General features: G+C 39.3%; 1 protein-coding gene across 8 annotated transcripts in view; it reads left to right on the top strand.

Moving 5' to 3' along the window:
• Positions 1-19,606, top strand: part of clasp1a (cytoplasmic linker associated protein 1a) — a 303,132-nt gene that overhangs the window by 218,820 nt on the left and 64,706 nt on the right. For all 8 annotated transcript variants that reach the window (XM_072579859.1, XM_072579862.1, XM_072579864.1 and 5 more), the window contains 5 exons: positions 1,790-2,034; positions 4,163-4,226; positions 7,323-7,486; positions 12,082-12,160; positions 13,110-13,253. In XM_072579859.1, coding sequence (XP_072435960.1) covers positions 1,790-2,034; positions 4,163-4,226; positions 7,323-7,486; positions 12,082-12,160; positions 13,110-13,253 — 696 coding nt within the window. The remainder of the gene's footprint in view (positions 1-1,789; positions 2,035-4,162; positions 4,227-7,322; positions 7,487-12,081; positions 12,161-13,109; positions 13,254-19,606) is intronic.

Below are 19,606 nucleotides of genomic sequence, written 5' to 3' on the forward strand. Positions count from 1 at the left end.
CTGTCGAAAGAAGCATTGCAATCATGCCCAATAAGAGCTGACTAACACAGACAGAGAGGAAATAAATGCAGATTTAAAATTTCTGTACATAAATGTACAGTGTAGTAAATAAGATTGGTAAGTTACAACACAAATTGCCTTGTGGGAATATAATCTAATGACAATAATATAGCTTTAACGTAGTGAGAACCAGTGCTTAATATTCAATGGTACAAAGTGTGCAGAAGGATACAGAAAGGGAAAAACAAAGTCAGGGTGTGACAGGACAGATGACGGGAGAATGATATTGTGATGGAAAGAGAGAATGTCATCGATAAGGACAGAATCTGTGTGGTTAAAACTAAGAAATAAGAAAGGCATTATTATACTGCAGGACTATTAGCTTCCAAATAATGAGAGTCGGGGAAGGAGACAGAAAAGTAAATCTTTAAGGAAATCACAGATATGCAAAGACTTTAGAATGGCAACATTGGGGAATATTAATTACCTGAATGTTGAAATGGATAATGTTAGCGGAAGAGTAAAGAAGAAGGGAAATGCTGAAATATGTTTCGGAGAATTTCTTTGAACATATTCTTGATGCAGCCAAAAAGGCTGCATGATCTGTGCTGGGGAACAAAAGGCTCCCAGTGCACAAATTATCTGTGTAGAATATCTGGGTAAGAAAGTGATCATAGTATCAGAATCTTTAAGTGAATAATGGTGAAGAGCATAGAGCCTATTAAAGCAGGAATTTTAAACAGGGAGAAAATAATAATATAGAAAGTTTGTGGTAAGGTAGAAGTCAGGAGAGATTAAATGATAAAAGGAATGATGGTGCAAGGCAAAAGTGATGTGTCAAGGAAATACACAAAAAAGAAGTCTGAAAGTGGTAGCAACGATTGTCATTATTCATGGTTGCTGTCTGAAAACATTTAAGAGCAGTGATTATGATGTGAAATAGTTGAACATTTCAGGTGAAAGATGAACTTGTTGTTTCTTTGAGCTTCAGTTGAACTTCATTTGGAGAATGGAGACACAGAGCTGAGTTAAACTGAGAGTGATGTGAGTCATTAAAATACTGATAACAACTGGTTGTGCTGAATAGACTTTTCGTTATGTAAGCTGCTTTTATTTACAATATCTATTTTGATGTCAGCTCATAACATGAGCTAAACAATGGGAGATGGTTCATATTGATAAAACTTTATGAAACATAGCTTTCTTAAAAACCTGTTCGAGGATTCATTTGTATTTATCCAGATGTTTTTTCGCAACTGAAGCTAAGATATTGTCTCCTTTGAAATAGTGCATTTAAGAACGAACTTTTGTTCCTTTTTCCTGAATACTATTTAAATTAAATGTCAAACTTCAAACAGGGTTTTAATTTTTTTTTGTTGAAAGCATGAAACAATAAATTCTAGCCTAGATGTTGTTTTGCTCACGTACATGGGTTTGTGAACATAGGTTAGGAAGAAAAGCAAGTGAATTAGTGAAAAAGTAGTGATTGTAATACTTTCACAATCGCCTCATTTTGGTTTACAAGTGTAAAATCTGTGGGGGGGGTGACAGTTATTTTTATTATAAAATAATCCCAATCAGACATGTTTGCATTTATATGCCCCATGATTGTGCTGTTCCAATTCTTTGAACAATTTTCCTGAAGTGGTGTTAGGCTTAGCTTTTCTTTTGAACAAGTAAAATGATAATTTTGAACACGTTTTAAACATCTACAAATTCACAATATGTATAAATATGCATTTCGATTTTGTTTGTGGTTAATAAAACAATGCTTTATTTTCACTTTTAGAAAAAACCCGTGAGAAGGCGATATGAGCCATATGGGATGTACTCTGATGATGATGCAAACAGTGATGCATCTAGCGCTTGTTCAGAGCGGTCATATGGCTCCAGAAATGGAGGCATTCCACACTACCTGCGTCAAACAGAGGATGTGGCTGAGGTCTTAAACCACTGTGCTAGTTCAAATTGGTCTGAGAGAAAAGAGGGACTTGTCGGCCTTCAAAATCTGTTGAAAAGTCAGAGGACATTAAGGTGAGGTCCTATAAAATCTACTGTCATGTTGCAGGATCCTTTCAACTTACTTTTCAAACCATCCAGTTATTTTGTGTTAGCTTGTGTTAAAATAATTCACTGTAGTAAATTAATTCTTCTCAGTTTGGCACTATCACCATGTATCCAGAAGTAGAGGTAATGTAATAAGTTAAAACTGATTTGAAATTTGGGGTTTTCCAGTCATCAGGCTTAATGTTAGCCTTCACTAATTTAAAATGTGTTTGTATTCTTAATTGAATCAAAAAAAACTTCAGTGAAAACGTTTGAATCTATCAAGATGGAATTTTGGAACTGAGTTGTTAATTAAATTAGATCAGTTAAGTTGCATATACATCAAAAACTTCACCCATAGCTTTAAAATATAAATTAGGTAATTGATTTTACTCTTGAGCTGTACAAAATTTCCCAATTAAAGAAAACAAAATATACAAGCACTACATTTTGATTGGAAAATCGCTGTTGCAACTCCCTTGTTCAAGAAAGGATCAAGACAAAAAATGGAAAATTATAGGTCAATTAGCTAACCTTGATTGTCGGTAAAATTCTAGAATCTATCGTTAAGGATGAGATTTTGTCGTTAAGAAGTGTAGGGTTGAATTAGAACAAGTCAGCATGGATTTAGTAAGGGGAGATCATGCCTGACAAACCTGTTCGAATTCTTTGAAGAGGTAGCAAGTAGGTTAGACCCGGGAAACCCAGAGGATGTTATCTATCTAGACTTCCAAAAGGCCTTTGATAAGGTGCCTCATGGGAGGCTGCTGAGTAAGGTGAGGACCCATGGTGTTCGAGGTGAACGACTGGCATGGATTGAGGATTAGCTGTCTGACAGATGGCAGAGAGTTGGGATAAAAGGTTCTTTTCCGGAATGGCAGCTGGTGACAAGTGGAGTCCCGCAGGGTTCAGTGTTGGGGCTGCAGCTGTTCACTTTATATATAAATGATCTGGATGAAGAGACTGGGGGCATTCTGGAGAAGTTTGCAGATGATATAAAGTTAGGTGGACAGGCAGGTAGTTCTGAGGAGGTGGGGAGGCTACAGAAAGATTTAGAAGTTTAAGAGAATGGTCCAAGAAATGGCTGCTAAAATTCAATGTGAGCAAATGCGAGGTCTTGCACTTTGGAAAAAAGATCACAGGCATGGAATAATTTATAAATGGTGAGAAAATTTACAAAGCCAAATACAAAGGGATCTGGGAGTGCTAGTACAGGATTCCCTGAAGGTTGACTTGCAGGTTGAGTCTGTGGTTAAGAAAGCAAATGTAATGTTGTCATTTGTCTCAAGAGGGTTGGAATGTAAAAGCAGTGATGCACTACTGAGACTTTATAAAGCTCTGGTTAGGCCCCATTTAGAATAACTGTGTCCAGTTTTGGGCCCCACACCTCAGGAAGGACATTATGGCGCTGAAGCATGTCCAGCAGCGATTCACATGAATGATCCCTGGAACGGTAGACCTAACATATGATGAATGGCTGAGGATCCTGGGATTGTATTCATTAGAGTTTAGAAGGCTGAGGGGAGATCTATTAGAAACTTAGAAGATAATGCATGGCTTAGAAAGGGTGGATGCTGGGAATTTGTTTCTGTCAGGCAGGGATACTAGGACCTGTGGGTACAGCCTTAGAATTAGAGGGTGTCAACTTAGAATGGAAATAAGGACACATCTCTTCAGACAGAGGGTGGTGGGCCTGTGGAATTTATTACCACGGAGCGCCGTGGAGGCCGGGACATTAAATGTCTTCAAGACAGAGACTGATAAATTCTTAATCTCGCAAGGAATTAAAGGGATATGGGAGAGTGCGGGTAAGTGGCGTTGAAATGCCCATCAGCCATGATCAAATGGTGGAGTGGACTTGATGGGCCGAATGGCGTTACTTCCACTCCTTTTTCTTATGGTCTAAATGTTGATGAAGGTCATATAAACTGGCAACTAAAAATTAAAATTATCCTGTTCCGACTATGTTAAAACATTTTAATAACAGGCAGAATTTTATTTATTTTTCCATTGCTGTAATTTGTAAGTCTAGAAAGAAAGCAAGTTATCAACCACCTGACTTGATCTAATGTGACAATACATGTTTTTGATGAACATATTTTGTATTCATTTATAGCCGAGTTGAATTGAAGCGATTGTGTGAGATTTTCACTCGTATGTTTGCAGATCCTCATAGCAAGGTAACTTCTAGTAGAATGACATTCATGAAAGCAACTTTCTGCATGTACATATAAATAACTGTGTTTGGTGTGAATGCATGCAGCATTTTAAGTATTTGTTTACATTGGACCATATATGGAAGATTGTCTCAAAAATGTGCTGTGTTTTTAATTCCTTGATTAGAGCAATGCAGGGCATTTGTAAATATAGACTATATGAAGAGTTAGTCATCAGAAAAGATACAATTTTTGGGGCAGCACGGTGGCACAGTGGTTAGCACTGCTGCCTCATAGCGCCAGAGACCTGGGTTCAATTTCCGCCTCTGTGTGGAGTTTGCACATACTCCCCGTGTCTGCGTGTGTTTCCTCCAGGTGCTCCGGTTTCCTTCCACAGTCCAAAAAAATGTGCAGGTCAGGTGAATTGGCCATGCAAAATTGCCCGTAGTGTTAGGTGAGGGGGCAAATGTCGGGGAATGGGTCTGGGTGGGTTGCTCGTCGGAGGGCGGTGTGGACTTGTTGGGCCAAAGGGCCTGTTTCCACACTGTAAGTAATCTAATCAATTTTTAAAAGATGTGTTCTTTAAATACAACATGCATATTTTCCAGTAAGGATTTGATTTTTCAAAATTTGTTTAGTTAGTACTCCCTATACAATTGTAACCTACCTCTTCTAACCTGCAACAGTAGAAAAGAACCTCTAAAGCTAATTTTGAAACATAACTTCCTAAAATGGTTTTGTGTAAACCCTAGTCCAAATGTTAACCTATTTGATGAATGTTGGTGAAGTAAGCAATTACTTAATTGTACTTGGAAGTTAAATAACAAGAAATTATTAAAATGATATACTCTAATTTCTACTTTGGAATGTAGTGAGCATGGGAGTTTGTTTGTAATTTGTTTGTAATTTGCTTAGCTTTGTCCAAAAGCCTGTGTTTTATGAAGTGATTACTGAACGTTAGTAACCATTGCAAAGCACTGTTGCTTTTAAGCCTACTGCATTAATCAATAATTTGTTTTCTTGCATGTCCTGTCCTTTGTTGGAACTCACAACAGAGAGTAAGTGTTGTTTTTACTGTTTATCACAAACTAACAAATAATGAGGCTATTGAAAAATACTTTCTTATTTGCTGAGGAAGTTTGTTTCAAACCCTATTGCAAAGCTAAATCTCAATTACTGGAGTAGCTGCTGAAAGTTTAAAATGTGGCATCCTTTATATTTAAGAAGTAATACAAATACCTTATTCTGACCACTCAAGCTAAGTTGCAAGATATTACGTTAAAGTTTTTAAAATATAATGTCAGAAGAATGAAATAAAATGAGCACTGTTAACTTAATCTAGTTTAAAGTAATATTTGGTCAGATTTGCTTCTTCATTCCACCAAGAATTCTCATAAAACACAAAATCTTCGTTATTTATTCCTGTAGGGACTACGCATAGCATGCCTCTGGAGACTATCTTTAATTCCACTTGGTTCCATCCTTTCTTGGGGATAAAACTTGAGATCACGACCTCTTAACTGTAGATGCCTCAGTCCTTTTACTCTGGTTACTTATCTCATGCTTCCACATCACTTCAGCTGGTTTCTTTCTTTTGTAATCAGACAATGTGTTTCCCCTGTAAATTCTTCTACTGGCGTCAAATCAAGCAATTTTTCAAATAAGATTTGAAGCTGTAATTAAGCCTTGCCCATCTCAGCACATGCTCAGTATTGAAGTCAGTGTTTTTTTTTCTCCACCTACAGTGCATGTCTTATTTGTCGTTTACTTCGACAGTGTTCCCTTAGTATTATGCAAACACGATAGGTTTATTTGGAAGCACTAGCTTTCGGAGCGCTGCTCCTTCATCAGGTGATTGTGGAGAATTCTTATTCTGAAAGCTAGTGCTTCCAAATAAACCTGTTGGACCATAACCTGTTGTTGTATGATTTTTAACTTTCTACTATTTTGTAACTCTGTCTCTTATCCTTTTAACATATAACTGTGAAGTTAGATTCTGAAGTATGTGAACTAGATATCTGCAACAGCAGGATGCATGTATTCTGCCATTAAATATTAGTTCACTGAAAATAATTTGCTGAAGGCTATTTTTCAGAATATTACAAGTGGGATTTAATAAATATTGCTTGACTTTTTTTTGTTGAATTAGCATTTATGTGCAAAATTGATATTGCATCAGTTTCGAAATAGTTTAAGAGCAGTGACAGAAACTGTGCAATTTGAAGTCTTGTTGCTATTTTATTTCATGATATGAACAAAGATGATTTTCACCAGGTGGGAGCAAGGTAATTTGTGTACCTAACACATTGGAATCCTTAGCCTTTTTAGAAAACAAACTTATTCTCTATAAAATCTGAAAGTTTCTATAAATTCTAAAGACGAGAGCTGTACTTGAATTAGGGCAGTGGTGGTGTGTTTCTATCATTGGTTTTGAATTCCAGAGCACAGGCTAATGTTCTCTAAACCTGGATTTAAATCCCATTGCAGCAGAGAGTATATTTTGAAATCAGTAAAAATCTGGAATTAAAAACTAGTTTAATGATGACTATTTAACTACCCATAAATTGTAATAATTGATCTGGTTCACGACTGTAATTCCGGGACGTAAATCTGCTAACCTTACCTGGTCTGACCTATATTTGACTCCAGATCAACAGCAGAAGTAGTGCTGGAGACTCTTAACTGCCCTCTGGACACTTCAGGGTGGTTATACGTGCTGGCCTAGCCAGAAATATCCACTTCCAATGGACGCACTCTTAAAAACACACTGTCTTTGTCCCTTAAATGGAGTTTCAATGGAGTGAACTGCATCTGGACCATATGATGTTAAAGTTTTTATTTAAAATTCATATAGCTAAAACGTAATGTAATCAAAATTATAGAATAGTGTTTTTCAATTTTATATCCTGTCATCTGTCTAGGTATGCTTTGTTCAGTGGACATTATTTCTTTATTTCATTCACCTCCAATTACAAATTAATTGTGTAAAAGAAAAGGGAATGATAATTACAAGGTGATTTCTGCAGATTGTTTGTTTATTTGCAGTGTCAAAACGAATTTCTTGCTGGATGGTATTCTATTGCCCTCAACAAAAATTATAAATACGTCCTCCTTTTTCAGGTATTCAGCATGTTTTTGGAAACTTTAGTAGATTTCATCATTATCCACAAGGAAGACCTCCAGGATTGGCTGTTTGTGCTCCTGACTCAGCTTTTAAAGAAGATGGGTGCAGATTTATTAGGTTCTGTACAGGCCAAGGTTCAGAAGGCACTAGATGTTACCAGGTCAGACAAGGAGCAAGCAGTTTCCTGTAACTTTTACTTGTATTTTTCTGGGTATACTTTCTCATAATGGTGTTTGACTGGCTGGTATTATGAAATAAGAATAGATGTGGTCTTTGATTGGTCAAGCCTGCTCTACCTTCAAAACTATCTTCTACCTCAACTCCATCTTTTCACACTTGCCTCCTGTCCATAAGTTCCTTTGTAGTTCAAAAATGTCTCAGTCTCTATCTTGAATGTACTCAATGACTGAGCATTCATAGCTTTCTAGAAGGAAAAATGCAAAGATTCACTGCTTTTGAATGAAGTAATTTGTCATTGTCCCACTCTTTCCTGATTCTTGAAGCAGTCTGCTTCTCTTAAAATTCATCGCAATGCATTAGTTCAGTAAAGATCTTGGCTGAGCATCTCCTTTGATTGTACGTCTCAACAGATGACTAACAACCAAGAATGAATTGCAATTGTAATGTAGTATTGTGCCATCTGAGATGAGTTAACTGCACTCCCAGTGCTGATGGTGAATCATCAAAACAAGATTATCTTCAGATTATTTTCAATATTTGAGTCAAATATTTATAGAATATTTATTGATTTTGTCTGATAAACAGACGTGTCAGACTATTGTATCCTATGCATTCAAGTTTCAATCATTCATGTATAATCAAGAGCAATAATGTCTTAACATTGAAATAAAGCAAGGAAGTTATCAATTCTCCCCTGGCCAGAGCATATCCTTTAATTAATGCTACTAGTAATAAACTCCTGTCATTATCACATTGCTGTTTTTGGGAACTTGATCACTATGAAAGCATTTTGTTGCTATGAAGTCTTAATAAAGAAACAAAACTGGACAGACTCATGATATCGACTTAGGCACTCAAAAAGACAGAATCAAAAAGAGGAGAAAGTGAGGACTGCAGATGCTGGAGATCAGAGCTGAAAATGTGTTGCTGGAAAAGCGCAGCAGGTCAGGCAGCATCCAAGGAACAGGAGAATCGACGTTTCGGGCATAAGCCCTTCTTCAGGAAGGGCTTATGCCCAAAACGTCGATTCTCCTGTTCCTTGGATGCTGCCTGACCTGCTGCGCTCTTCCAGCAACACATTTTCAGAATCAAAAAGAGCCCTATCGACCCTGCAAAATCCTCTTTTCTAATGGGCCAATGGGCTGAGAAGTGGCAGATGGAGTTTAATTCAGATAAATGAGATGTGCTGCATTTTGGAAAAGCAAATCTTAGCAGGACTTATACACTTAATGGTAAGGTCCTAGGGAGTATTGCTGAACAAAGAGACCTTGGAGTGCAGGTTCACAGCTCCTTGAAAGTGGAGTCGCAGGTAGATAGGATAGTGAAGAAGGCATATACTGGATTAGTGGTGCTGGAAGAGCACAGCAGTTCAGGCAGCATCCAACGAGCAGCGAAATCAACGTTGATTTCGCTGCTCGTTGGATGCTGCCTGAACTGCTGTGCTCTTCCAGCACCACTAATCCAGTATTTGATTTTCAGCATCTGCAGTCATTGTTTTTACCTTAGTGAAGAAGGCGTTTGGTATGCTTTCCTTTATGAGTCAGAGTATTGAGTACAGGACATTGGTTAGGCCACTGTTGGAACATTGCATGCAATTCTGGTCTCCTTCCTATCGGAAAGATGTTGTGAAACTTGAAAGGGTTCAGAAAAGATTTACAAGTATGTATGTTGCCAGAGTTGGAGGATCTGAGTTACAGGGAGAGGCTGAACAGGTTGGGTCTGTTTTCCCTGGAGTGTCGGAGGCTGAGGGGTGACCTTATAGAGGTTTACAAAATTGTGAGGAGCATGGATAGGATAAATAGACAAAGTCTTTTCCCTGGGGTCGGGAGTCCAGAACTCAAGGGCATAGATTTAGGGTGAGAGGGGAAAGATATAAAAGAGACCAAAGGGGCAACTTTTTCACGTGTATGGAATGAGCTGCCAGAGGTTGTGGTGGAGGCTGGTACAATTGCAACATTTAAGAGGCGTTTGGATGGGTATATGAATAGGAAGGGTTTGGAGGGATATGAGCCGGGTGCTGGCAGGTGGGACTAGATTGGGTTGGGATATCTGGTTGGCATGGATGGTTGGACCGAAGGGTCTGTTTCCATGCTGTACATGTCTATGACTCTATCTGGAGTCTAGTCCCAAAATTGGAAGACCTGTCTTACAGACTAGTCAATCAACAGCCTGACATAGTCATATTCACAGAATCATACCTTACACACAATGTCCCAGACATCACCATTACCATTCCTGGATATATCCTGTCCCACAGGCAGTACAGACCTAGCAGAAATGGCAGCACAGTCAGGAGGGAGTTGCCCTGGGAGTCCTCAACATTGACTCTCGATCCTGTGAACTCTCATGGACAAGGAAGGCACCTGCCTGATTACCACGTATCATCCTCCCTCGGCTGATGAATCAGTACATCTCCATATTGAACAACACTTGGAGGAAACAGAGAGTAGCAAGGGCGCAACATCTGCTCTGGGTGAGGGATTCCAACGTCACTACCGAGAGTGCCTCAGCACTGACACTTAGGATCAAGCTGATTGGATCCTGAAGGGATAGCTGCCAGACATATCTGCAGCATGTAGTGAAGTAACTAATGAGAGATAAACATACTTGACCTCATCCTTACCAGTCTCCTGGCTCAGATGCATCTGTCTAGTCTAGGGCTGTTGTGGTAAGAGTGACCATCAGACAATCCTTGTGGAGACAAAGTCCCACCTTCACATTAAGAATATCCTCCATCATGTTGTGTGACACTGTTGCCATTCTAAATGGGACAGACTCAAACAGATGTCATAAGTTAATACTGGGTGCTGTAGGCCATCAGCAGCAGCAGAATTGTATTCCAGTACAACCTGCAATCATGGCCAAGAGTATCTCCCACTTGACCATTACCCTCAAGCCAGGGATTCAACCCTGGTCAGCAGAGATTGCGGGAGGGCGTGCAGGAAGCAGTTCCAGGCATATCTGAAAATGAGGTATTAACCTGGTGAAGCTACTAAACAGGACTACTTGCATGTCAAACACCATAAACAGCAAGTGATTGACAGAGCAAACCAAAGCGACCAATTAGTATCATAGGATCCCTACAATGTAGTAAGAGGCCATTTCGCCCAACAAGTCCACATCGACCCTCAGAAGAGTATCCCAACCAGACGTGTTCCCCTATCCTATTACTCTACATTTCCCTTGATTATTGCACTGAACCTACTCACCCCTGAACATTATGGGCAATTTAGCATGGCCCATCCACCTAACCTGCACATTGTTGGATTTTGGGAGGAACCAGAGCACCCATAGGAAACCCACACAAACACCGAGAGAATGTGCAAACTCCACACAGACAGTCGTGTGAGGGTGGAATCTAACCTGGGCCCCTGTGGCAGCAGTGCGAACCATTGAGCCTGATTAGGTTTAAGCTCTTCAGTCTGCCATGTCCAGTTATGAATAGTGGCAGACAATGAAACAACTCTCTGGAGGAGGCAACTCCAATAATATCCCCATCCTTAGTGATGGAAGAGCCCAGCACATCAGTGCAAACGCTAAGGCTGAAACATCTGTAGCAATCTTCAGCTGAGTGATGATCCACCTTTGCCTACCCCAGTGCTTCCCAGCATAATACATCTACATCTAACTTCATTCATTTCATGTACCAAGAAATGGTTGGAGTCACTGGATACTGCAAATGCTAGCAGCCATAACAACAGTCCAGCAATAAAACTGAAGACTTGGGCTCCAGAACCTGCCACTCGATTGGCAAAGCTCTTTCAGTACAGGTACAGCACTGGCAAGTACCTGACATTGTGGCAAATTGGCCAGATAGGTCCTGTACGCACAAAGCAGAAAATATCCAACACAGCAAATTACCACACCATCAGTCAAGTGATGGAAGTATTCCTTCCTGTTCCTTCACTGTCTCTGGCTGAAAATCCAAAATCCCTCCTAAATGGTGTTGTGGGTCAACCTACAATACATGGACTGCAGTGGTTCAAGAGACAGTTCTGTGCCACCTTCTCGAGGGCAACAAGGGATAGGTAACAAATGCTGGACTAGCCAGCAATACCCACAAATGATTATTTGTTTTTAGAAACAGCAAGGTAGATACTATACTGCGTTGTAACAAAGAGTGAGAGCAGGGTTTTCCCTTTGAAGTGGGAATTGAGTTAGGGGGATTTCATATCATCTTGATCCTGCCTCCAGTTTGACAGATGCCACTCCTGCTTTTCCAACCTTCCAAAGCAAGCCTAAGGCAAGTAGGTTAGGAGGCTTACCTCTGTTTGTTGGACAATTGATCCATTTCTGTACATCAACATTAGATACTGTACTGTTTGCCCTCACACCTAAGCGGAGGTGCAGTAGGAGGGAAACAGCAAAATGAAAGGGTTTTTGAATTAGAAAATGAATGATAAAAGGGATGAGGGTGAAAGGCAAAACAATATAAAAGTTGCATTTTAAAGTTTTTAAAAAGATTTGTTGCTATTTTTAATTTTATGTAGGAGTATTTTGATACATAGATGCTAACCAGTCACAAAATATAAAATTATGAATTCTGAAATTCTAACTCCTTTTCTTTGCTTGCAGAGAGTCCTTCCCATTTGATCAGCAATTCAATATTCTTATGCGTTTTATAGTGGATCAAACACAAACACCTAACCTCAAGGTTGGTTTAAAAACATTCAATGCTATGCCAGACAAATACTGGAAAAATGTCTTGAATTAATGCATTAATGTGCAATCGTACTTAAAAAATATATAATATATGTTAGCTTGAGATTTAATAGCAACTGAAACTTTTGAACCAGCTCAAAAGAAGAGATTAAGAAATCCAGTTCAGATTTATACATTATACTGAATTGCATTTTAGTTCCTACTTAATATACAGTTGTACCATTTCTTGATTTCTGCTAAATTCCAACATAGAGTCCCCACAGTGTGTAAGTGGGCATTTGGTTCCATCCCCTAAAGAGGTCCCACCCAGAAACACCCTAACCCTGCATTTCCAATAGCTAATCCACCTAGCCTACACATCCCTGAACACAATTTAGTATGGCCAATCCATTTAATCTGCTTGTCTTGGACTGTGGGAAGAAACCTGAGTGCCCAGAGGGAAGAATGTGCAAACTCCACATACAGTTATCCAAGGGTAGAATCGAACCTGGGTCCCTGGTGCTGTGAGGCAGCAGTGCTAACCACTGAGCCACCATGCCACTGCATCATGGAGCAAATTAACTGATGTTTAGCAGAAAGTAACAGATATTTGGATGACCAGACTTTTAAATGAGAAAAAAAAATTGCCATTTAATTTTCTCCTCTCTTGTGATGTAAAGTATTTTCCATTCTACTTGAATCCCTTTGGGAAGTTCTTTTTCATGATATTGGTAGAGGTCTGGGAGCTGATGTCCAACACTGTGTAAGCTGGGAAAGATACAGCTTGCAGAGGAGAATTAATAATACTTAATGTACTTTTATAGTTTAACCCAGAATAAATTATACATAGTTGGAGTGTCATATGTGGAGTGAAGAATTTAAAAATATCTCATCTTTCTGGATTTTGTGTTTACTTGTTCTGTCTAATTAATCCTGTTTCATACTTGCTTGTGATTTGAAAGGTTAAAGTTGCAATCTTGAAATACATTGAGAGGCTTGCAAGGCAGATGGACCCAGTCGATTTTGTTAATTCCAGTGAGACCCGTCTTGCTGTTTCCCGAATCATAACTTGGACAACAGAACCAAAGAGCTCTGATGTGAGAAAGGTGGGTAGTTTAAAATAGCTTAGCTTAGATTTTTTTGTTCAGCTGAAATACTGTATAGTGGGCTATAACCTCCTCCTGTGCTCTGTGATTCTGTGAATTAAACTTAGATTTGGTTTCCCACTCTCAATTCCCGCTGTTACTTAAGGGCAATGTTTGTTTGTACCTCAACCTTATGACAGCAGCGTAAATCACTGCAAAATATTTGTTTCTTTTTAAGATTACCTTACTGTTTTAATTTTACTGCTCAGTCTGTCACAAAGATTATCCAGATACAGATGGAATTATTGCCCTTTGGCCAATGTAAAACATGATTGTTAAACCATAAAAATTAATTTGTTATGAAATTAAGCAATAGTTATTTTAATTGATTTGACCTTTTGGTTACTTAGAAGCCAGGTTTCTCAGTAGGAGTTCCTTAGTAATCACATACTTGAGCTTTGTGCAGTGATTGGTGCAATTGCTTACTTTGGAGTGTGATGTGAAATGTCTTCAGTCATCATTCAACCCTAAAGAAGATTTTAGAAAAGAATTAATGTGTACTCTGTAGGAAAGGAAAGGATTGCTTATTTGCTTTGCTGTAATTTTGAATGTATTTTCTCCTCTTGAGGTCTTCTCTGTTACTATCAACTGGAGAATGCATTTAATGTAGGGTTTAATGGCAAATTAAGTGGAGTTCTTTGCAGAAAATGTCAGGCCACATTTCTGATCAAATGTGGGATATGGTGCATTTAGATTTCAGCAAGTATTTAAATATAATATGAGATGAGCAATTAGCCTTCAAGTTAGGAAGGCATGTAATGAAAAAGAAGCTCCCAAGGTAAATTATTTTAAAAAAAGTGAAGGATGATGATGAATGGAACTGAGTTGAAATGGCAAGTTTGCTGTCAAGCTGTCGTGGATCAGGCGTAGGACACTCTCTGATTACATTTTGTGCGCATGATATGGAGCTGGGCCAAAAAGGAAGCGCTTTCATTTTGCAGAGGCAAACAAATTAAGGTGAGGACTGTGGTGGGGAAGAAATAAACTGAATAATTTGTGAAAGTGGACAGATGACTGGAAACTTGCAAGATTATAAGACCAAGTTATGGAATAAATGTCAGAATGAATAAATGCTTGTGACTGCAGGATACAAAACTATAAGAATCTTGAAGCATTGGCGAAAAGCCCAATGAAACAAACACCACAGTGCAGGACAACAGTAAACAAAATAAATGAAACAGAACATAAATTTCAGAAGGTGAGAATAAACTTGTTCAATAACTGATGTCCACACCAGTGGATTACTGTGTAATATTCTGGTCATGGTACTATTTCAAAGATATCCAGTCATTGGAGCAAATGCAAAAAAGGGAAAGCCAAGTTGATAGTTTAGGAGAATTGATCTACAAAGTGAGATTGAAGAGTTTAGGATTGTCTCTTGTGTTGAAGAAACAGCTTGGACACGTACTTTTTCAACTACATAAGAACCACAACGTAAGAGATATTCTGCACCAATTTTTCTATCCTCAAACCAGGGCCTGCAGGCTAATTTTGGAAGGAGGAGAGGTCAATTTAGATTCCGCTAATTTAAACAAAGAATGTCCTTGTGTAGAATAGTCTGCCCAGAATGGCAAATTTTATTAACGTTAAAAGGTAAACGTTTGTGCTACTGGACAGTTGAGAAGTGTTAATTTTTGGAGTGCATCATTTGGCTTCATACACTTTTCTGGCCCCCTCTGTTCTTATTTAGGAGAGAGAAGTGTCAGCCTATTTTTCTCAGTTTGTTTTCTGTAAACCAGCAACTCTGATATACTTCATAGATGAAATTAAAATAACTTTGTTGTGAACTTAAATAATTGTTTGTTTTGAGGTAATAATTGAAATGAGATGACAAACAATGAACGCTTCGAATAAAATAAGTGCAGAAGACTTGCTAATGAAGTTGCAATGCAGTGTCAACTGGAGTGCGGAAAGATGATTAAAGGACAGAAGATAGTGTTTACTAGATGTATTTTGTATCAGAGGAAAGGGCAGAGTGGTGTTTAAATCAGTGCTCTTAAATGCTTATGTCCCATTCACAAGTTTGATTAACTGAAAGTAACTTTTAGGTGACTTTGGGTGGATGTCGACAAGTTAGTAGATTGATCAGATCTTACTAGCTGCATGTGTCTTAGAGAAAGGAAAGGGAGATGCTTTAAAAATACCTATACTTTAGAATAAAGAGAGCACAGATTCTTAAGACTTCAGTAAAAGAGTAAATCAGGAATAATTATGAAACATATTAGTATAATATGGGGTAAATTTAGTAAAGTTATAAAAGTTTGTAAATTTTGAGAATTTGCCCGTGCAGGCAGAAGCAAAGACTTGCGTTGTTATGATATTGCTCAACAAAGACATTTTAGAAAAGCTTTTCATCTCACTTCACTTCAAAAGAATTCTGGTTTTTTTTGAAAGAGATGTAGAAATTGTTTGCTATTGCTGATCCGAATGTGTCAATTCCAATCTTCGTTTTACCATCTTAAATTGGCAACAAAATAGCGTGCATTCACTTCTTGGTTTGCTATGCTCAGTTTTACTTTCGGATGGGTGTCAGAGCCATGTCAAATTCGTTAAAATTCTAGGGTAAGAAGCTTAAACTTCGTAATGAATAACTTTTAATTATAGTAAAGGAGATTAAGAGGAGATCTGATAACCAGTCAATCGAGGGATAAGTTTCAGGTCATGAAAAGAACAAATTAATAAGTGGGAGTTTTTTGAGACAGAGGGTTACTGTGAGTTGGGGTTTCCTACCTATTAGTACAATTGCAAGCATAATGCTACATTATTTTAAAAATGTAATTCCTTTTTTAAAAGAACACATGAGCGTGTAGAAACTTGGGCCAGAAGCATTGTGTGCTGAATGAGTGATTACCTCGATGAAATTGTACTTTCCTTCTTTCGTGATTTTTGAGAAGGGCCGATCAAGGAAATTGTAGCTTGTCTGCAGATGCAGGAGTGTCATTAGTTTGCCCCCTGTTGGCAGTAGGGAGCTTTTAAGCATTTGTGTAAATGAGATGTTTTGAAAGGGTGACCGTTTGCTTTTAGACTAAATCTAAAATAATAAAGGAGGATTGTTTTGTCAGAGATTTTTTCATGTATTCTGTACAAGATTCATTCACCCAACATAGAGTAATAGAGATATACTGCACAGAAGCAGACCTTTTAGTCCAACTCATCCATGCCGACCAGATACCCGAGGTAAATCTACTCCCGTTTGCCGGCACCCAGCCCATATCCATCTTAAACCCTTCCTATTCATATACCTATCCAGATGTGTTTTTAAATGTTGTAATTGTACCAATCTTAACCGCTTCCTCTAGCATCTCTACACACTACCCTCTATGGGAAAGTTTCTTCTTTTGTCCCTTCGAAATCCTTCCCCTCTTATGTCCTCTAGTTTTGGACTCCCCTACTCCAGGAAAAAGACCTTGGCTATTCACACTATCCATGCTTCTTATGATTTTAATAACCTCTATAAGGTCACCCCTCAACATCCAATGCTCCAAGTAAAATAGCCTCAATCAATTCAGCCTCTCCCAATAGCTCAAACACTCCAGCCCTGGCAACATCCTTGTAAATCTTCTCTGAACCCTTTCTAGTTTCACAGCATCCTTCCGAAAGCAGGGCGACCAGAGCTGAACTTGGTATTGCAAAAGTGGCCTAACCAATGTCCTGTACAACCGCAACATGACTTCCCAACTCAATGCACTGACCAGTAAAGGAAAGCATACCAAACACTACTTCACTATCCTATCTACCTGTGACTCCATTTTCAAGGAACTATGAACTACACTCTGAGGTCTCTTTGTTCAGCAACACTCCCCAGTACCATACCATTAAGTGTATAAGGCCTGCTCTGATATCTTCTGATAATGCAGCACCTCACATTTATCTAAATTAAACTCCATCTGCCACTCCTTGGTCCATAGGCCCATTTGATCAAGATCCCATTGTACTCTGAGGCAACCTGCTTTGCTTTTCACTACACCTCTAGTTTTGCTGTCATCTACAAACTTCTTAACCATATTCACATCCAAATAAATGACCAAAAGCAGTGGACCCAGCACTGATTCTTGTGGCACAGTAGAGACCTCCAGTCTGAAGAGCAACCCTCCACCACCACCCTCTGTCTTCTCGGTTTTGAGCTAGTTATGTTTCCAATTGGCTAGTTGTCTCTGTAGCCCATGTGATCGACTCTTGATAACCATGAGTCTACCATGAGGAAACTTGTCGAACGCCTCACTGAAGTCCATATAGATCCACTGCTCTGCCCTCATCAATCCTCTTTGTTGCTTCTTCAAAAAAGTTAATCAAGTTAGTGAGACACGATTTCCCACACACAAAGCCATGTTGACTATCCCTAATTGTACCTTGCCTTTCCAAATACATGTAAATCCTGTCCCTCAGGATTCCCTCCAACAACTTGCCCACCACCGACAGGCTCGCCAGTCTTGATGATTGAACAAACTAATAAAAGCAAAATAATGTGGATGCTGGTATCAGAAGCAAACACAGAGAATGCTGGAGAAACTCAGTAGGTCTGGCTGCATCTGTGAAGAGAGGGAGAGACAAAGTTAATGCTTTAAGTCTGATATGACTTTTCCTCAGTACCAGTTAACTCTCAAAATGTTAGCTGTTTCTCAAGATTGATCATACAGATTAAGGTTTTGCAACAGTGCCTTCTTTCTGGGGGAATGTTAGCCTGGATTTTCCACTAGCCAGACAGTTGTTATGCCATCATAAATGGGAATTGTGTAAGGGGTCCCTGTGGAATTCCCATTGTATCATGCTGCCTGGGAAATTGAATTTTCTGCTGTTCAATTTCTCTATGTTTGTAACCTTCTGAAGCTCTTAAAAACATTGCCTAACTTCTGAGTAACTATTAAACTGATTCTGTCCTTACCTACACATCCCCAGCTACACCTCCCCCAAAACGTGAACTGTCACAACCCAAACTTGACCCTCAATGTCCCTCACAAATAAACCCATCCTGGCCATTCTTGCCACCTGATCTAGTGGCATGGGTGACCTGACCCATCCTCCCCTCCTGCTGAACTTGACCTGGCACCTACGCTGACATTGGACCTGTTTGTTTGGTATCCTATCTGAGGCATCCTCGTCACTTGACATCCTATTCTCCCTACCCATCTAGCAACCTGCCCTCCCAGCACCCTAACATCACACTTGTTTCATGCACTTAATGGGTTGACAGTAGCTATCAGGACCTTTTAGATTTCAGAATATAACAGCCGATTGCTTTCAAAAGGGAGGTGCAATTTGTCTTCCTCTGACACGTCTATGCTGTGAAAGAACTGTCAGAGTTGAGGTATGACTGAGGGTGCATTGAGTGAACTCTCCCCTCAGAAATGCGGAGCACTCTTCTTCCATTTGAAAGGAAAGGGCAGAGAAATCTGACCCATTAAATGCTGTGAAACCGCACTTCAGGGTAGCTCCTGCTTATTACCAAAAAAGGCTCACCTATATGTATTGACCTTCCTGCATAATTATTTTTCCAAAACTGCATCTGCTTTGCCATTTCTTCTGAAACACGACAAGTAATTTAAGTACCATCCTGGTGAAGCTACGTCTCTGGTCTGATTGTATGCTAAACAATGGAAGCAGCTTGCAATAGACTAGGTTAAATCATCTCGCAACGAATGGATTAGATCTAAGCTCTACAAGGCTGCAACATCTAGTCATTAATGGTGGCGGGCAATTAAACAACCAACAGGAGGCAGAGGCTTCCCAAGTATTCCTATCCAGTATGATGGGGAAGCCCAGCACATCAATCCCAAAGACAAGTCTGAAGCATTTGCATCAATCTTTAGACAGAAGTACTTAGTGGTGATCTCTGCCTCCTCATACAGTCCCTAACAACACAGGTGCCAGTCTTTAACCAATTTGACATGCTCCACATGAAACCAAGAAATGGCTTAAAGCACAGGACACTGCAAAGTGGGAAGGCCTTTGTCGACATTCTGTCATAGTACTGAAGACTTCGCCTTCAGACCTTGCTGCACACCAAGCGAAGCTATTTCTGTGTGGCTGAAGCATTGGTGTCTACTTGACAATGTAGAAAATTTCCCAGATATATCACAAAAATAGAACTAATCCAACCTGGCCTGTTACTATCCTAGTAGTCTGCTGATAATCAGCAAAGTGTTGTAAGAGTAGCTTGACAGCACTGTCAAGTGGCATATCCTCAGCAGTAACCTGGTCATTGGCACTTATTTATGTTTCGCAAGGGGTACTCTCTGCTGGCATCAATATGTAAGATGCTGAACTTGAAAGATGTGGGTTACTGTATTTGGCAGTCCTCCCTGTCCTGCCTTTCT

This window comes from Chiloscyllium punctatum, chromosome 10 (assembly GCF_047496795.1).
Source record: "Chiloscyllium punctatum isolate Juve2018m chromosome 10, sChiPun1.3, whole genome shotgun sequence".
NCBI classification, from domain to species: domain Eukaryota; kingdom Metazoa; phylum Chordata; class Chondrichthyes; order Orectolobiformes; family Hemiscylliidae; genus Chiloscyllium; species Chiloscyllium punctatum.